This window comes from Boleophthalmus pectinirostris, unplaced genomic scaffold, assembly GCF_026225935.1.
Source record: "Boleophthalmus pectinirostris isolate CB_2022bp ecotype Guang Dong unplaced genomic scaffold, ASM2622593v1 HiC_scaffold_760, whole genome shotgun sequence".
In the NCBI taxonomy this organism is placed as follows: Eukaryota; Metazoa; Chordata; class Actinopteri; order Gobiiformes; family Gobiidae; genus Boleophthalmus; species Boleophthalmus pectinirostris.
Window position 1 is genome coordinate 1 of NW_026571501.1, and position 15,679 is coordinate 15,679.

Genomic DNA, 15,679 nt, shown 5'->3' on the forward strand with positions numbered 1-15,679 from the left:
GGCTCCACTTGCTACGTGTGGAATGCACAGGATCAGTCCAGACTCAGAAGAGGAGCCTTAGAAACAAAAACAAAGCTGTTTGACGTTTGGGCTGATTGGCAGGTCAGAACTGGAGAGGGCAAAAAAAAGTAATGATTCAGAACAGCAGAGAAAATGCCTCCATAGCTTTGCTTCAAAAGTCCAAAGTAATGTGCATAAGTTTATTGTCCAGGTACCACTAAACATTTGACAAGACGGCACCTATACTGTCTTTCAGGCTTTCATGTTGAATGTAATTAGATTGACTTTGCTTTCCTTTGTACCTCGTTCAAAGGTGCTTGTGTGAAAAAGAAAGAACAGAGACTTTGTTGAGCTGCCTTACATAAACAGTTAATTTTGTACAGATGGACCATATTTTGTATATATTTGTACATGTATGAACTCATTTTTTTTTTTTTTATTTTGTAATTAAAAATACAAGTCTGTAGTTTTTTAGACATTTCGTCAGCAAGGGGTGTTTGCCTTTAAATAGAAGAGCCAGGTACTGAGCCTCTTATTTATAACACTGTAGTATTTCTTAAATAAAAAGATGCAAATATAAAATATGATTTTATTACTTTGAGTGCTTATTTATGCTGCACTAACTAAATCTAACAACAAACATGTTTTCACCATAATAGCTGATATATATTTATTGCTTAAGGGTGCACTGTGGTGGAGGATCCACCATATGCTTGTCTCCATGAAGATGCCATTGCTTTATAAAAAAAAAAAAACCTAACAGAATACAGAGCACCTTTAATATTTAATGTAAATCACCTTTACAAAAGCATACATATTAAATGCTCAATACACATTTTTGTTTAGTTTAGTTTAGTTTTAATTCAGTCACAAAAACATGAAAACTTACTATCATACAAACTTATCAAAAAATATTAAACAATATTTTAACTCATTTTCTAAAATGAAATGAGAGTCAGCACACCATATGGTGGAGCAATAGTAGTCAAACATAACCAGCAACTGAAGGTTCAAAACAAAGTGGAGTGATATTCTGGCCATATAAAGAACACAGCTTTTTGTGACTAGCATACTGCATTAATGGCTGAAACTTCAAATCTATAACAGCACCTTTACATACACAAATTTTAATCATTTTGGATTTACTATTCTAGTTTATGTACGGCTCTACTCTTAAGTGCATAACTCTATGTGAGAGTTAAATCCAGGCACAAGGCTTCCCAGTGTGTACTGCACACACTCAGAGCTTTTGTCCTGAGAACTATTGTCTCTCTCTTCCTGAGAGCACAGTGAATTTCCTGTCACTCCTTAACCTGCAAATAAAGGCCTGATCTCTTTCTATAGACATAACCGTCAGTAACATTGGCCCATAAGTCAGTTACAAAAAAGTAACAAATATACAAATACATTCAGAAGAATCATGCTGAAAGGCAGTTTCTGAGATTATGGCAAAACCCAGTCTTCACCCGTTTCACTCACGTCTCCCTTTCATCACAGAGGGGGACTATTTTTGCGCACAGAACCATTGTGTCCCTGAGTCCCATGTTTATAACACTATTACACACTCACAGTGATCCCCTTCAAATGATACTCATGTACAAACATGAGTTTTTACCCAAATCCAAACCACCAAAAAGCATTTGCTTTCAAGACACTGAATACACAGTAAGATTGTGTGGTTGTCAACGGTAAAGCTTTTTTTTCTCATCATGATTTTTAGATTTAGTAATTATGTCTTCCACTATTCCCAGAGAGACAGAACACAGCATTTGATTTAGTCTTTGGAGTGAGCACCACAGCTCCATTCAGAGTCAGGAGACAAGTTAGTGGGAGTGTCTTGGTCCACTAAATTGCATGTACAGTAGGTCCTTCATAAGCAAGATCTTCTTCATGCTCCAGGGGTCCCAGCTGGACCCATGAGTGGATCTCCACCCTCCAGAGCATCCTGAATTGGGGTGGCCTCTTGCTCTGCAGTAATAACTATAGTGTTTTCATCCACGAGCTCACATGTGGGGTTAGAGAATGCAGAGAGGGGCAGACTGATCCTCTGCATCTCACGTTCATATGCTCGCTGTTCATGCTGCTTCTTCAAGTCTCTACCCCTAAAACACATTGCACAGTACAGTATGTCATTATACTGATGCTACCTGACCTTGCTTGTTAAGATTAATTTAGTCCTTTATTGTCTGTCCTGCTACTATAGAGCAAACAGTGACTCAATATAATAACATAAAAGTAGTTAAATCATAGTCAAACACATATGTCTTCGAGTGTATAAAATATGATGCATCTGCATATAATTCATAATCATAACTAAAATAGGAATCATCTAAATAGACAGTTTATCGGCTTTGACAGCTGCATAGAAATCCATGTAGCATTGTGTGCTAAGCCTAAGGGAACATGTCCTCACTGTTTCACTGTTCTAAAGCCAAAGTTTTGTTGTTTACATAATTGTGTACAATTAGCAGTGCTACCAGCAAAATCTGCTCTCAACACTCCTTCCATGAAAAGCTCTTTTATGTCCTTCCTGCTTGTCTAACTAAAGACTTAGTAAAGTACCATTGCTCATTTGGGATCACCACAATATAATCTTAAAGGATCTGATAATTATGTTATACAATATATAGTGTTTTTTTACCTTTTGTAGAAGTAGCCCACAGTGATGCCTGCACCAAGGATAATTATGATAGCCATCATGAGGATGCCCAGCACATAGCCTTAGAAGACAAAAGAGCTAGTTACCCACACCTGCCATGTCAAAGAGTGTTACCAACCAAGACAACTAGTTAATAAAGTAACAATCACAAAATGACAGAACTGGTTTGTAAATAAAGTAACAGATAGTATGGTTGAGTTTATGGAAACATGATTTAAAGACACACATACCAGTAGTGCCCAAATCTTTCTTTTTTTGGGGGCCTTTCCGCACTCTTTGGCTGACTCCCAGAACAGATGGCCCCTCAGCCCCTTCACCTGCAGAGGAGCCCATCCTGTTGGTGGATGGAGTGATTTCTGTTGGGCGAGGGGACCCAGCCTCCAGTGCTACAGCTGTAGCTAGGCCTGGACATAAAGACACAGACAACCTTTTTAATTATTATGTTTAAAGTTGCATTTACGTGAATTGTAAGTAGTCATGAATATTCATTTCATTGATATTCTGTAACATTTTACTATTATTGTATGCATCTTATTCTTATTCAAGAGAATTTGGGACACTTTATGTCAATAAACTGGCCTTGAGGCCTTTAGAATAAACAGTCCCTGTACAACTAAAACAAATGGTATTTAGTCATAATAAAGAAAATAATAATAATAATATCTTAAAAATCCACAGATTACAACAGTTTAAACTCACCCAAATCCACCTATTGTACCTAAATACATAAAAGGTTTTATGTTCCCACATTGCTTTGACTGAACCATGTGGGTTTCCGTTTCACTCAGTTTAATAACATTAACACTAAGTCTACAGCAGACAGAAGGTGCTGAGGTCGCTCTTACGCATATATTACTTAGTGCTCAGTGGGAGAGTGAAGCGTATATGATTTGTAACATGTGCCAGAAGCAGCCAGAACATGCATGAGTTTATTTTAGAAGGAGGCAGGAAAACTCCACAGGAACATCTGCTCTTTTACTCTTTTTCCATCACGCCAGTTTTGGCTGTTGTTTACAAACTCATTGAATGTTGAAGGGCATGAAGACAAATGAGCAGCCAACTACCTGCTGTTTCTATGGGAAGACTTTCCCTTTAAGCCAATCAGAGCATGTTTGGGGTGTGGTCAACAGAACTTTTTCAAACTTTAGAGGCTGACATGTGACTGAAGACATTGTTATTGCATTTTACTTGGCAGGCAAAGGAAATTTTCTAGCCGCTCCGACCGACTGACCTATACTTTCAAAACAGAATGCATATACATATTTAAACCAGCATATAGCATTTCTGGTATAAACATGGGTTATTTGAATTTGTCAAGTCATAACTCTACCTTTTTAACAACATTGTTTGAACCCTGATTAGATACAGCTCCTAAACAACACAAACAAACAACATCAATAGCATTAATTGTACCTTGGCATGTCTCAATTTTGCAGAACTCTCTCTGAGTTGCTCCATCTAGTCCAGCAATGTAGCACCAAGGCCCCTCAGCCAAGTCTGGATTTCGACAGTAATTGTGATCTCCAACACCTATGAGGTGAACATATAAAAACCTTACGCAAATAATTTATTACAAAACTATAGTTCTATTTCTATTTGCCTGTCCTGCAGTGGGAAACAATGAGTTCATAAATCATTAACTCTCCTCCATCTCCCCACACTGAACAAGCCACACTGCCAAATGAAAATGCAGCTGCTGTGTACACAGTAGAGGCCATTTAATCTATGCCAACATCATGTAATCTTGTGTAATAAATAAATATCTTCATTGCACTTTTATCTGTATCAATGTGTACATACAGTTAGTCTTGAAGATAAAAAACTGTATCAAGACAAGTTGATAAAGCAATCAGTACAGTAGCTTACAGCTTATATACAAGTTTAACAGTGAAAACTTATGTAGGGATATTTACCAGTTTGTGAATCTGGGTGGTCTTTCACATCATAGTCCCTGGTAATGTTGATCCAGTTTATACAAGTCAGACCAGAGGAGGTGCTCTGTTGATTCCCCCTGTATCCCACACCATTCAGTTCTACACAGTCTGCAATGACACACGAAAAGAAACGTCAATAAAATACAGCAACAGCAAATGGTCAAATTTTAAATTATCGAGATCAATTATCAAATGTATAAAGTAATAACATCTTTGAAACGTTACCTTTTGTCTCCTGGCTGAATACGTTGTCCACAAAAAACATGGTCATGCAAACAAGGTGCAGAGAGGAGAGCATTTTGAGGGATCAGTGCATGTGTGGTATTAGAAAAACAAACTAAAAACCTTCAAAGAAGATGGAAAAACGACTGAGAGCCTGTGCTGAAGCCATCAGCCACACTGCTCTTTTCACTTGTTTTTGTCCCAGGCAAGACTCAGCTTTCTTCGTAAACAGCTTTCAGTGGGAGGAGGCTGCTGGGGAGCTGCCCTTTGAGGCATTTACTTCTAGGTCCTAAAGCCTACCTGCACTGCTCACGAAAACATATTGACTGAACACAGCTTATTTCCTATATGTAAAGGTAGATCTAGCCCCTTTGTTCATGTTCTTTGCAAAACATTGGCAGTGAGATGTGGAGTGGAAATACAAGGGTTTTTATTAGCTCAAGAGTGTGTTTGTGCTAAAACAGCTATAATATCTGGCCCTCTGTATATTAATCCTATGCATGGAGGATTATGGACACATTTACGTTGGTTTTACCAGGTGAGGTCATTTTTAGAAAGGTTTCTTTTAAATGTACAAACAATTTATACGCAAACAGATTTTATAAAATGCATTAAAATGAATGACATTGAGAAAATATTTTCATTGTTCCCAGATTAAGCTTCATTGATGCACCATTACTGAAACTTGCACAACTTGCACCGTACACAGTTTTAATAATCTTTAAATTTCACTCGCTTTATTTTGAGATTGCAGAATATGCCACTATGGTCAAGGGTTGTACACTAAACTCCAGGGGTCGCATAGGAGCTTTGGTTTTGAAATAGAGTAAAGTGCAAACTCCTATTTACATTTAGTCAGATTTTAAACTGGATATTTTTTTCTCATTGTCTGGCACACACAACATTCATCTGCTACAATAGACTATGACTCATGTGCAATCAAGGTGTACACAGACTCAGCGTTGGTGTAACTGGACCAGAGTAAGCATCATCTGATACTCTCACAAATGTACTTCAAATAACATTTACAGCTATTGTGTTCATATTCAATTAATGTCAAACAATGATGGTCAAGGATTTGAGGCTGCAAGAAAGTTTCCACTCTCTTCATAACTTTTTTCTAAAAAGTGTATAGCTACAAAGATGTAATGGGGTCAGACTAATCATTGGCTTGTGATTCAAATATAAGAAAATAAAAATTCACCAGCTCTTTATCACATTCAGACAATTATCTTTGGCTCTGTGTGGCTGTGGAAAATGGACACTTATCCAGGCAGAAGGCCTCTAATGGAGCATTAAAGCACACATGATATTTCCTCACTGGGCACTCAGCGGCCAATTTTCCAAGAAGCTGTTGCATTACGTCACCACATTATGGTAGATTTGTCTGATTCCAACCTTTTTAAAAAAGAACTTCATGTTTTAAAAGTACAAGGTAGCCCAAGGTCTTATTTGTGTGTTTGCCTTTTCTTCAAAAGCTTACTTCAAAGCAGCTCTAGCTACTGACTTCTTACGTAACCAGGGAAGTGTCCAAGTACTCCCAAATCAGCAGATGCAGCTCTTTCATGTCTTGGGCCTCTGCATGTAGTTACCATGTGCATCTTAAAATATCCCCATGCAATTTTATCTGGTGCCTCCAGTGTACCATGGCGTTCACGCTGGGAGTTGCATCACTTTGAAGGCTCTCCCACAACAGCAGTTGTGAGAGAGGGGGGAAAGTGGACACCATTTTCCCTAAACTCACAGTAGAAAGCGTGTACAGCCTGCTGCAGAGTGGAGAGCTCACAGAGGACTGGGAGATCTTTAGATAATTTCATGAGTCGCATGAGGAGTGCAGCCCGGGTCAACATACCGCAGAGTGCACTGTGAAAGTGAGCGTCTATGAGGACGGTCAACCATGTCTGCATATCACCTAAAGAGAAAGAAGCAGCATTAAAGAATAAATGCAATTCAACATTTAACCTGGACTTGTTAAGACATTTAATGCTATGTCATATCAACTACCATGTCAACCATAATCTAAATGACATGATTTTTTACATTTGGCATTTTTATACCTACATAGCTTATCTTCTGACTGTCATGCAAAAAAGGTTTTGGAACTATAAATAGCATTGTACCTGTCAAGAGTTCTTTGCAAATTTGGAGGTCTTCTAGCACATGGGGGACCGTCTCCTTTGCCCAAGTGTTTAACTGTATTCCCAAAGAGGGGGACTGACTGCATTTTTCAGCCATCTGCAGCAAATAAGGCAGCACCTGAGCGCACATCACTGACGGCTCTGCAAACACATTGGCCTCGTCTTGCTCATACAATGCGACACACCTGAATTGCAGGATAAACAGTTAGGCAAATATGTCATCTGTCTGTTTGAACAGTGGTTACTGATTTAGATCACACACCTATTTTGCGTGGCATTTGTCTGAACAGATCTGAGGTCAGTCTGCGGCAGGTGAGATAAGAGGATGCCAAAAGCACCAGAGTCCCAACACTGCTCTGTGAGCTTATCGAGGAGAAAGGGGAGGGCCTTATTCACCTGCATGACAAAGATGCTTCCACAAGAAGTTCCATAGGTGTGCTTTAGCATGGAGGCGAAATATGCTGCTTTCACTCTGATCTGCACACTTTGGTCCTGAAGTAAGTGAAGGCTTATATTGACCAACCTGCCAAAAGCAAATAAAATTGCATTTCTCATCGATTTAAACTTTCATAACAACACACAACACAATAACTACTAATAAGCTATAACATGGCTTATACTGATAACTTATACTGATAATAATTTCGCTCAGGACTGTTACTGAATAAATTCATGAACACCTGCTAAAAAATATTTATCTAACATTGACATTATTAACACTGTTCAGGTCCCAACTGTGGTTCAAATAATGACTAACAACTTCACTCATCCTCAACCTGTACTTAAGACTTTCATGTGTATAGTTTCTACAGCGTGTTTATCATGTGGTGTTGCAGTACCTGACCATTATGGTGGGTTTTTCTTGGTTTGGCCTGTGATTCAGAAGAGATACTCCAGCCAAAATCAAAGCCTCCACGCAGGCCATTCTGAGCCCTTCAGATGCATGTGGTAAACAGTAGTCCTCCAACACTTTACACCACCGCTCAATAATGGAGAAGCTGGAACTTTTTACGCAGAATAAAAAATATTGTGTTACACATGCATAATAACATAATGATGCACTTCTAATTTCATTAAATGTGCTAAAATAAGTTCATCTCACCAGTAACATAAAAGTAAACTAACTGCCCCCAGGGCATCAGACAGGAACTCTGGACCACCTCTTTGTGCCTCCAGATCCTCAAGTAACAGCTCTACACATTCAACCAAAACAGGCTCTTTCAGTGAGGTTTTTAGAGGTAACTGAGGCAGAAGACTCTCCCCAAAAGTTGCTAGTGTTACAAGCGCTTTAAGGTATAAATGGCGATATTCCACAGATTGGCTCAATAATGCATCCTGGAGGTTTGCCTGTAGTAAATACAGAACTATACAGTAAATCTATACAACCAAATTTGACAACCAAAAACATATCCCCTGTCTTCCAAAATTAACTTGAATTTTCTTAGACTCAATACTCTCGCAAAAAAATTATTACAAGTATTTAGTAAAAAATTGTATTAGGTGATATAGCCCTTTCATATTTCAGTATACTTCAGTGAGCTCCACTATGGCATTTGCACATGTATGATCTCATAACATTATGGCCATAGAAGGAGCACAATACTCCTACACTGAAAATGTGGAAGGAGAGGATGAGTGAAAGTAAGCATGTGGGAAGATGTTGCTGAAGTAATTGGGATAAATACTCTTTCCTGAAAATAACAATAAAAAATTAATCTTGAGGTATACATTTTGGTCAGTATCACCCACCCCAGCAGGCATTAACATCTGCTGCTAACCCTGAATTAAAACGAGGCTCATTAATATGAATCAGTGCTACAGTAGGATTCTGAAACCACTCCTTTGTTGCGGGCTCTGAGAAAGGCATGAATGTAGAAGTTGCTAAACTGGTTTTAAAGTTGTTGTTTGCTTCAGTGTTGAAATTGAATCTCACCTGTAACACCTCATGGATCAGCTCTTTAACTGGATGTAAACTGCACCTATCCACTGCCCACTTCACCAGAACCAGTCTGACATCAAGCCTCAAAATACTAAACTTTTCCCAAATGTGAGATGCCCACAGGGGGTTAGTGCATAGAAAACTGATGGATGTTTGATGGAAGGATGAGAGACCAATCTGTCAATGTAGGAAAAATATATAATTAGAGAAATTTGGTTTATTTTGCCTTACTTTTATTTGAATGTCAAGTCACGTACCTGGAACTCTAGTTGAGCCTTTTGGAGATCATCAGTCAGTATTTTATGAAGCTGTGAAAGGAAATGTTCTGAACAAAATTGTGTTATGGCTTCTATTACTTCAACATATGCCATTTTCACTAGGGGGCAATGCTGAGCTTCAGTTGCCAACCAAAGTGATGCCTCCACTTTGTTTACTACCTCATGCAGGCCAGGTACAGGGCTGCAAACAGGAAAGAAGTTTTGATTACAAAACCACTCCTACACTGTGACAAAATAACAAACATAAGTACTTCACCTTTGTGCACCAACAGCCCTCTGAAACAGGGCTTTGATCTGCAGGAGGTGCCCATGCAGCCAGTTGTGAGAATATCTCTGTTGAAAACCTGGGAGTTGTCCCACAAGTGTGAGAAGGATCTTAATATTTTCAGATGGGGGTGTTATTGCTACCAAAGCCCTTGATGCCATTACTCTCACATTGTAAATAGGACTGGCAGAAAGTTGAAGTAAAGGGGGTACAAAGTCTGTTAAAGATCTGTTAAGGAATATAATAATTATTAAAAATATGATTAAATGTTTAATATAGATGATTTGCATCAAATATATTGAAACGTTAGCTCTCCATTCCTCTCTGTATGCACTTACTGTACTGAATCTTGGACGCCAGGATGGAGCTGTGCTAACAGGGTGAGAATAGGAAACAGTGAAGGCTTGAGATGAAGCCGAGCTTCATTTGACTGCCTCTGCAAAACATCTGCTGCTTCTCTCAGCTCTGCTGAGAGAAATGGCTGCAGTGCACTATAGTGACAAAAGAAAGCAGTGGAGGACATCCCATTTTGAGCACTCTTGTCATCCTCATTGCTGGGACAATGGCCAAGCATTCGAGAGCAAAGTGAACCTGAAAATTTAATCATTACTTGCAATATAATCATTAGCAAAATTTTTAAATAATGCAATATATTATATATATATATTTCCATGTTCCCTACTGTAGAGCTGGAGAGCAGCATTCCTCATAGCCCAGCAGGAAGAACTGAGTAGGGTCAGTGATAGAATGGTGACAGTTGGAGCAAACTGAAGGACTGCAGACCCCAGAGCCGTGCCACGAACCAGGGCTTGCAACGTGTGAACCGCACATACCTGTAAGACTCCGCAAGGACTTAGTAAGAAAAGTAATCTAATGAACCCAAATAAATGGGCGTTCTACCTGTGAGAGGTCCAGAGTCTGGTCCCATCGCTCTGGAAGAGGAGCTTTGGCTGTTTCCAGTAAAAACTCTACACTATGGGCTAAAAGAGGTCGCCCTTTGCTGGCCACCTCTGCTGAAAGCACACACAGAATAAGCATGGGCAGACCTGCTGCACGCCGGGTCACTGAGGTGGATCTGGGGGACGCTATGACCTGCAGGACCTGTTTGTGAACAACAGATGTCCCATGAAGATCGTACATTCAAAGTAAACAATGGCACACAGTCACATTACCCACTTGTTTTAACATGTCTGCAGGGATTTCCTTTAGTTCTGGATCATTACTTCTCAGCAGACAAGCACAAAACTTAGTGAAGCCAATACAACAACCCTCTACTGCCCCCTGGTGTAGAGAAATTGATTACAAAAATATACCTTAAACATAAGAACTTCAATTTTTTAACTTACCCACTGACGACATTTAAGCAGAATATTCCAAAAGACCCTTGAAACTCGTTTTAGATCTGTTTTGGTGAGGAGGTGGTTGGAAACCTGACACCGGCTAAAGACATGGTCTACCAAAGAACCCAAAAATATTCCAGTTTCCTATCAACACACATGAAATCAGCAAAAGTATTTATTCAAACTTACACCTAATTAGAGCTGTACCTTGAGAGAGACCCAGCAGCAGGTGAGAACAAGGCTGTGTTTCTCTGATAAGAGAACACACTCTTCCGTCTCACTGTGTCCCCCTCCTGAGGACTGGTCAATTAAACTTGTGATTGCATTCCCCATGTCACAAAAAGAAGGAGGTGCATCTGAAAAAAAAACAACGTATACCATAATTTTAAACTATATTAAAACAAAAACAATTAAATATGTATGTACCTTGACCATTGGAAGTGCCCTCCTGATCTCCATACAACACACCAAGAAGAAGCAGAGAGATGTTTTCCAAAAGTTCTAGTGCAAACAGGATCAGGCTCCTGTCAAGTTTATCTTGCATGTTGCTAGGTGAGTCGAACAAGCACCTCTGAAGAGCACTCAGGATTCCTAAAATGTATATGTAATGCTATACATTTATGTTTCTATGTTAAGTTGTGATTTATTATAGGATTAACTGTGTCCATGCTTACCATGAATAGGGTTAGTCCTGACAGCAAGCATCATGTCACTCTTCACTGTACAATAATGTTTCTCCAATTCATTAAACAGAAATCTCACTAAATCAAATTCTTGCATGTTTGAACCACATCTGAAAGTATTGAGATGAGAGACATTGTGATCTGTAGATACAGTACATCTCCTACAGCACAATTTAAATGGAGAAAAAGGCGTAACTTACATTAAATGGAGCACCTTAATCATCAGTGCTGCCATTTGTGCCTCCTGCACTCGAGGACTGCAGAGGAGCTGTTTTGTTTGTGTGAATAGAGCAGTGGAAATGTCTTTTGGAAAACTGGATGGAAAAAACCTCAACAATAAATTTGCAGAGAGCTCTCGGATCTGTGAAAAAAAAATAAAAATTAAAAAACAAAAAAAACAAAAAATAAATAAATTATGTGTATGTGTGTGCGTGCGTGTAAATCTTCATTCCAAAATGTAAAAAAGAAGCAATGTAAAGCTGCAAAACCTCATTTGTTGAATCCCCCAAACAGCTGAGGAGGACAAGTAGTTTTGCACGGCAGAAGAAATTCCATTGTTCCTTTTGTTTTGCGTATTTAATGAGACAATCCATGGTCTCTGATAAAAATCATTAAAACTTATTGATCATGACAACATTTAGCACAATGATGCTGTATTTCAAACATGCTTATAAACATACCTGGTGGCTGTCCTTTTTTTTTGTCTGGGCTCCATGTAGCAGTACATGTTTCTAGCACTGTAGTGAGCACCAGTAAAGAGGTCTTTTTCCTTTGGTAGCTATGACCTGCTGCCAGATAGCAGTATGGAAGCTCTCCCAACCAATCAACAAACTCTATAATACAAATAATTCAGGGAATTGTTCAACACTTATCAAATAGAAAATGCCTCACCTGTTCCCTGATCCAGTAAGTTTTTGACCTCTTCTTTATTGGAAGCATCTTGTTTCTTTTTGCCATTTTGAATTTTGACAAAGAACAAGCAACAGTCTCTGATACGGACCAAGAATTGCCTCACTCCATTCTGAAAATGTTGGCGAAAAGATGAAGACTCACAATTAAGATTTTGAGGAATAAAGCTCTTGATCAATTCCAGCTCCTCCTGTGTTGGAAAGTCTTTAGTTTTTGGGCTGCAGCAGAGGAGATTGAAAGCAGCAAGACGCACTTTGTCATCTGCAGACTCTAAGGCCAGATGGAGGATCTTGAGAGTGGTGCCTCCCTGCAAAGTCCATGGAGATTGTCCAGTTGTTGCCCGATATGAACTCAAAACACAGGCCCAAGCATACAGATGACCAGGGGAGCTTGGGTTCAGAGAACTTAAAAGTGGCTCCACAGCAGAAGGAAACACACGAAATGTAATCGGTAATAGATGAATATAGCAGTTGTTTTGTAAAAATGCCACCTCAGATGTAAGTGCTTCAATAAGGACACACTTCCAGCCCATTGCCCACTGATCCACATGACTTTGTTCATTTTGGCAGGAAGGCTCCTGTCTTTGCTGCTGTATCAAACATTTATAAAGCTCTGATCCGCATGAAGAGAGGTGATGCGTGCTTAAACACTTCAGTATATGATTTGGTAGCTCAGGGTAATGACTCAATATCTTTTGAAAGAGAGACAAGTCAGAGAGTCAGCAACACTGAAAAACAATACATCATGTTTTTTCTTACCTTGTCAGAACCCAAAAATGGGAGAAGTGCGCATAACTGGTAGTATTTGGCTTTATTTTCCCAAGGCAAGTTGGTTATCCGATGAAGTAATGAAGAATAAAGAGTCCTTTCAGCATCATCACACATCTCACAATCCAGCTGATAGAGGTCCAGCAGTAAAGAAAAGGCACTACGGGCAGATTCGGACACTCCATCTACCTGTTATGTTGCAAATGTTAAAATGTACAATTGTAGTTTAGCATAAAACTTGGTTAGTTGAAACAGCACAATGCATTCAGAGAAATTATGTACTTAAGGGTTTGACTCACAGGGCTGTCAGCATTGCTCAAAATTATATGAACAAGTTGCTGTTTGAGACTGCTGCTGTCAGACAAAAGGCGATCCCCTGTTATCGCTCTAATTTCAGCCAAGTTTTCCTTCACTTTCTTCAGCCAAAGAGTTAACACTGAAAAAAATTAATTTTAATTCTGAATCTATAATTTTGCTTAGATTAAAAGAGATAGATTAAAAGAGGTATCACTGACCTTCAAAGGCAAAATAATGACAGTCCAGTTTCTCCTCACACAAACTGATTATAACAGAAAATAAGCCATTCAGCAGTAAACACACCTGAAAGAAAACAAAGAAGGGGCAGACTAATTGAGTACACAGTTATACATAATAGCAGCAATATTATCAGATGTATCAGTACTTCTGTATTATCAGCATTTGTGCTAAGTAGGACATGAGGCTGACAGCAGGTCAAGACTCCTCTGCTAACAGCCAGAAGAGCTATCTCTTTCTTACTGATAGATCTGCAGTTCACCTGGAGACCACTGACTGTTACAACCCCAGACTCTGCCAAGCAAGATAATCCATTATAAAAAAAGAATACATGAAATAAAAGATAAAATCGCTAATACTCCGAGCAAGACCTTGATTTGAGATCTGAAGTAGCCTCGATGCAGCATGTCCTGCTGCCTGGCTATGTGAGGAATTGAGCAGCATGGCTACTGCAGTACCTGCCAGTAAACAGGTGTCTCTGTTGCAGCACTATGCATACAAAATAAGCATTACATTCATACAAACATATTCACAGATTTGTTTCTCATAATAAAATAAACATGGGTTTGCTACGTAATTACCGGTCCGTATATGATGTCTATAAGAGCTTGTAGAATGTTTTGTACTTGGCTGCCTTCCATCTCTGTCCACACCACAGACGACAGTTGATTTGGCAATAGCTGAAATATCTGCAAACAAAGCTGAGGGGGGAAAAATTACAAAAAGACATTTTTTGTAACAATTATGGTAAAGCTTATCTAATACCTTTACAGCAGAGTAACAGAGTGGTCCATCTCTTAAAAATTCTTCTTCAAGCACAAATGTAAAAAGTTGAGCAACTTTTAGCATTAGGGGCAGACAAAGCTTTTTCCACACCTCCCGGCCAATAGCACTGTGCTCCAGGAACATACATGCTTAATAAAAGACAAGGAAAAAAATTTGAAAAAAATAAAAATAAAAAATCAACTTGTGTTTTTATATTACCAACCTCTTTGCAGGTCATCCAATGATAGTAACTGAAAAGAAAGATAGCTTTAAATAGCCCTACCAGCAGGAGTTTTACCACAGGGAAGTGTAACCTACCTGCTCTTTATGAACAATTGCCTGCAAGCATTTTTTGATTTCACTATAAACCAGTTGTTGATTAACACCAGCCAGTTCTTGTAACATCTTCAAAACAAAAATAAAACAATTAAAAACATTTATTTGTATTACTAAAAGGACAGCCTATCAATTCAAATAGGCTACTACACCAAAACTGACCTGGTCTATTTTCCTACATGCTGTAGATATGCCAACTGTCTCTAACTGGAGAGAAATAAGGATTTGGATCATGAGCAGCAAATGGCTCTCGTCTAAACTAAAAAGTACACGAGTCTTTGAAATGCGCTTAAGTAGCTGGACAGCCTCCTCCAAACATCGCTCCTTTATCCTCTTCACGGTGCTCCTGTTGATACAGTGTAATAGGTGCTTAAAAGCATGTGTCAGACTTATCTATTAGTCAGGTGTGGGTGGTACAAACCTGGAAGACTCCAAAAGTCTCTCATAAAACAGATTCAGATCTTGCTTGACATTTTCTTGTACTTGTTCATCAGTAATAGCACACTTCTGCAGACTTGTTATAAGCTCACCAAACGACATTTTTGGTTTATTTACACTGTTAAAACCCACAAACTTAACAGCTCTATTCCTTGAACCTCATGGCTAGGGTGTTGATGTCACGTGACCAACCAAGGCTACTTCTAGTTTTCAAGATCACTTATTTTGCAAATACTGCCATCTAAAGGCAGGTAAAGGTAGGTTTGGCAGGTAACTAGGACTTCTTGAGCAATTTGAGTTCAATTAGATGCTAATTATTTTAACATTATGATGCAACAGACACAGTAGGCTACATAAAGTAGATATGAATATCTTTTAGCTAATTCAACTTAAATCACTTAAACAGACAACAGTAATAAAAGCAACCGGAAGAGGGCACGCTTAACATTTTTTTCCCCACTTCCGGGCTGTT

At 38.9% G+C, this 15,679-nt stretch overlaps 2 protein-coding genes across 2 annotated transcripts; both read right to left on the reverse strand.

The window, feature by feature from the left end:
* Positions 1 to 762: 762 nt before the first annotated feature.
* pik3ip1 (phosphoinositide-3-kinase interacting protein 1) lies at positions 763 to 5,091 on the reverse strand. The gene is made up of 6 exons (XM_020935525.2): positions 4,819 to 5,091; positions 4,573 to 4,701; positions 4,073 to 4,189; positions 2,890 to 3,063; positions 2,642 to 2,720; positions 763 to 2,102 (listed from the first exon to the last, which is right to left on the reverse strand). Exons 1-6 carry the CDS (start codon positions 4,889 to 4,891, stop codon positions 1,889 to 1,891), a joined length of 786 nt encoding a protein of 261 aa, XP_020791184.1. The 5' UTR covers positions 4,892 to 5,091; the 3' UTR covers positions 763 to 1,888.
* Positions 5,092 to 5,228: 137 nt separating this feature from the next.
* Positions 5,229 to 15,391, reverse strand: si:ch211-225b11.4 (thyroid adenoma-associated protein homolog). Its single transcript, XM_055165429.1, has 31 exons — positions 15,191 to 15,391; positions 14,932 to 15,115; positions 14,752 to 14,838; positions 14,657 to 14,684; positions 14,434 to 14,582; positions 14,250 to 14,369; positions 14,040 to 14,157; positions 13,817 to 13,962; positions 13,650 to 13,734; positions 13,434 to 13,570; positions 13,126 to 13,323; positions 12,350 to 13,058; positions 12,139 to 12,291; positions 11,947 to 12,056; positions 11,659 to 11,819; positions 11,450 to 11,568; positions 11,202 to 11,366; positions 10,983 to 11,131; positions 10,782 to 10,919; positions 10,612 to 10,716; positions 10,336 to 10,536; positions 10,118 to 10,268; positions 9,774 to 10,026; positions 9,427 to 9,663; positions 9,150 to 9,351; positions 8,887 to 9,069; positions 8,056 to 8,300; positions 7,793 to 7,957; positions 7,216 to 7,476; positions 6,936 to 7,138; positions 5,229 to 6,727 (listed from the first exon to the last, which is right to left on the reverse strand). Exons 1-31 carry the CDS (start codon positions 15,307 to 15,309, stop codon positions 6,486 to 6,488), a joined length of 5,523 nt encoding a protein of 1,840 aa, XP_055021404.1. The 5' UTR covers positions 15,310 to 15,391; the 3' UTR covers positions 5,229 to 6,485.
* Between the last annotated feature and the right edge of the window lie 288 nt (positions 15,392 to 15,679).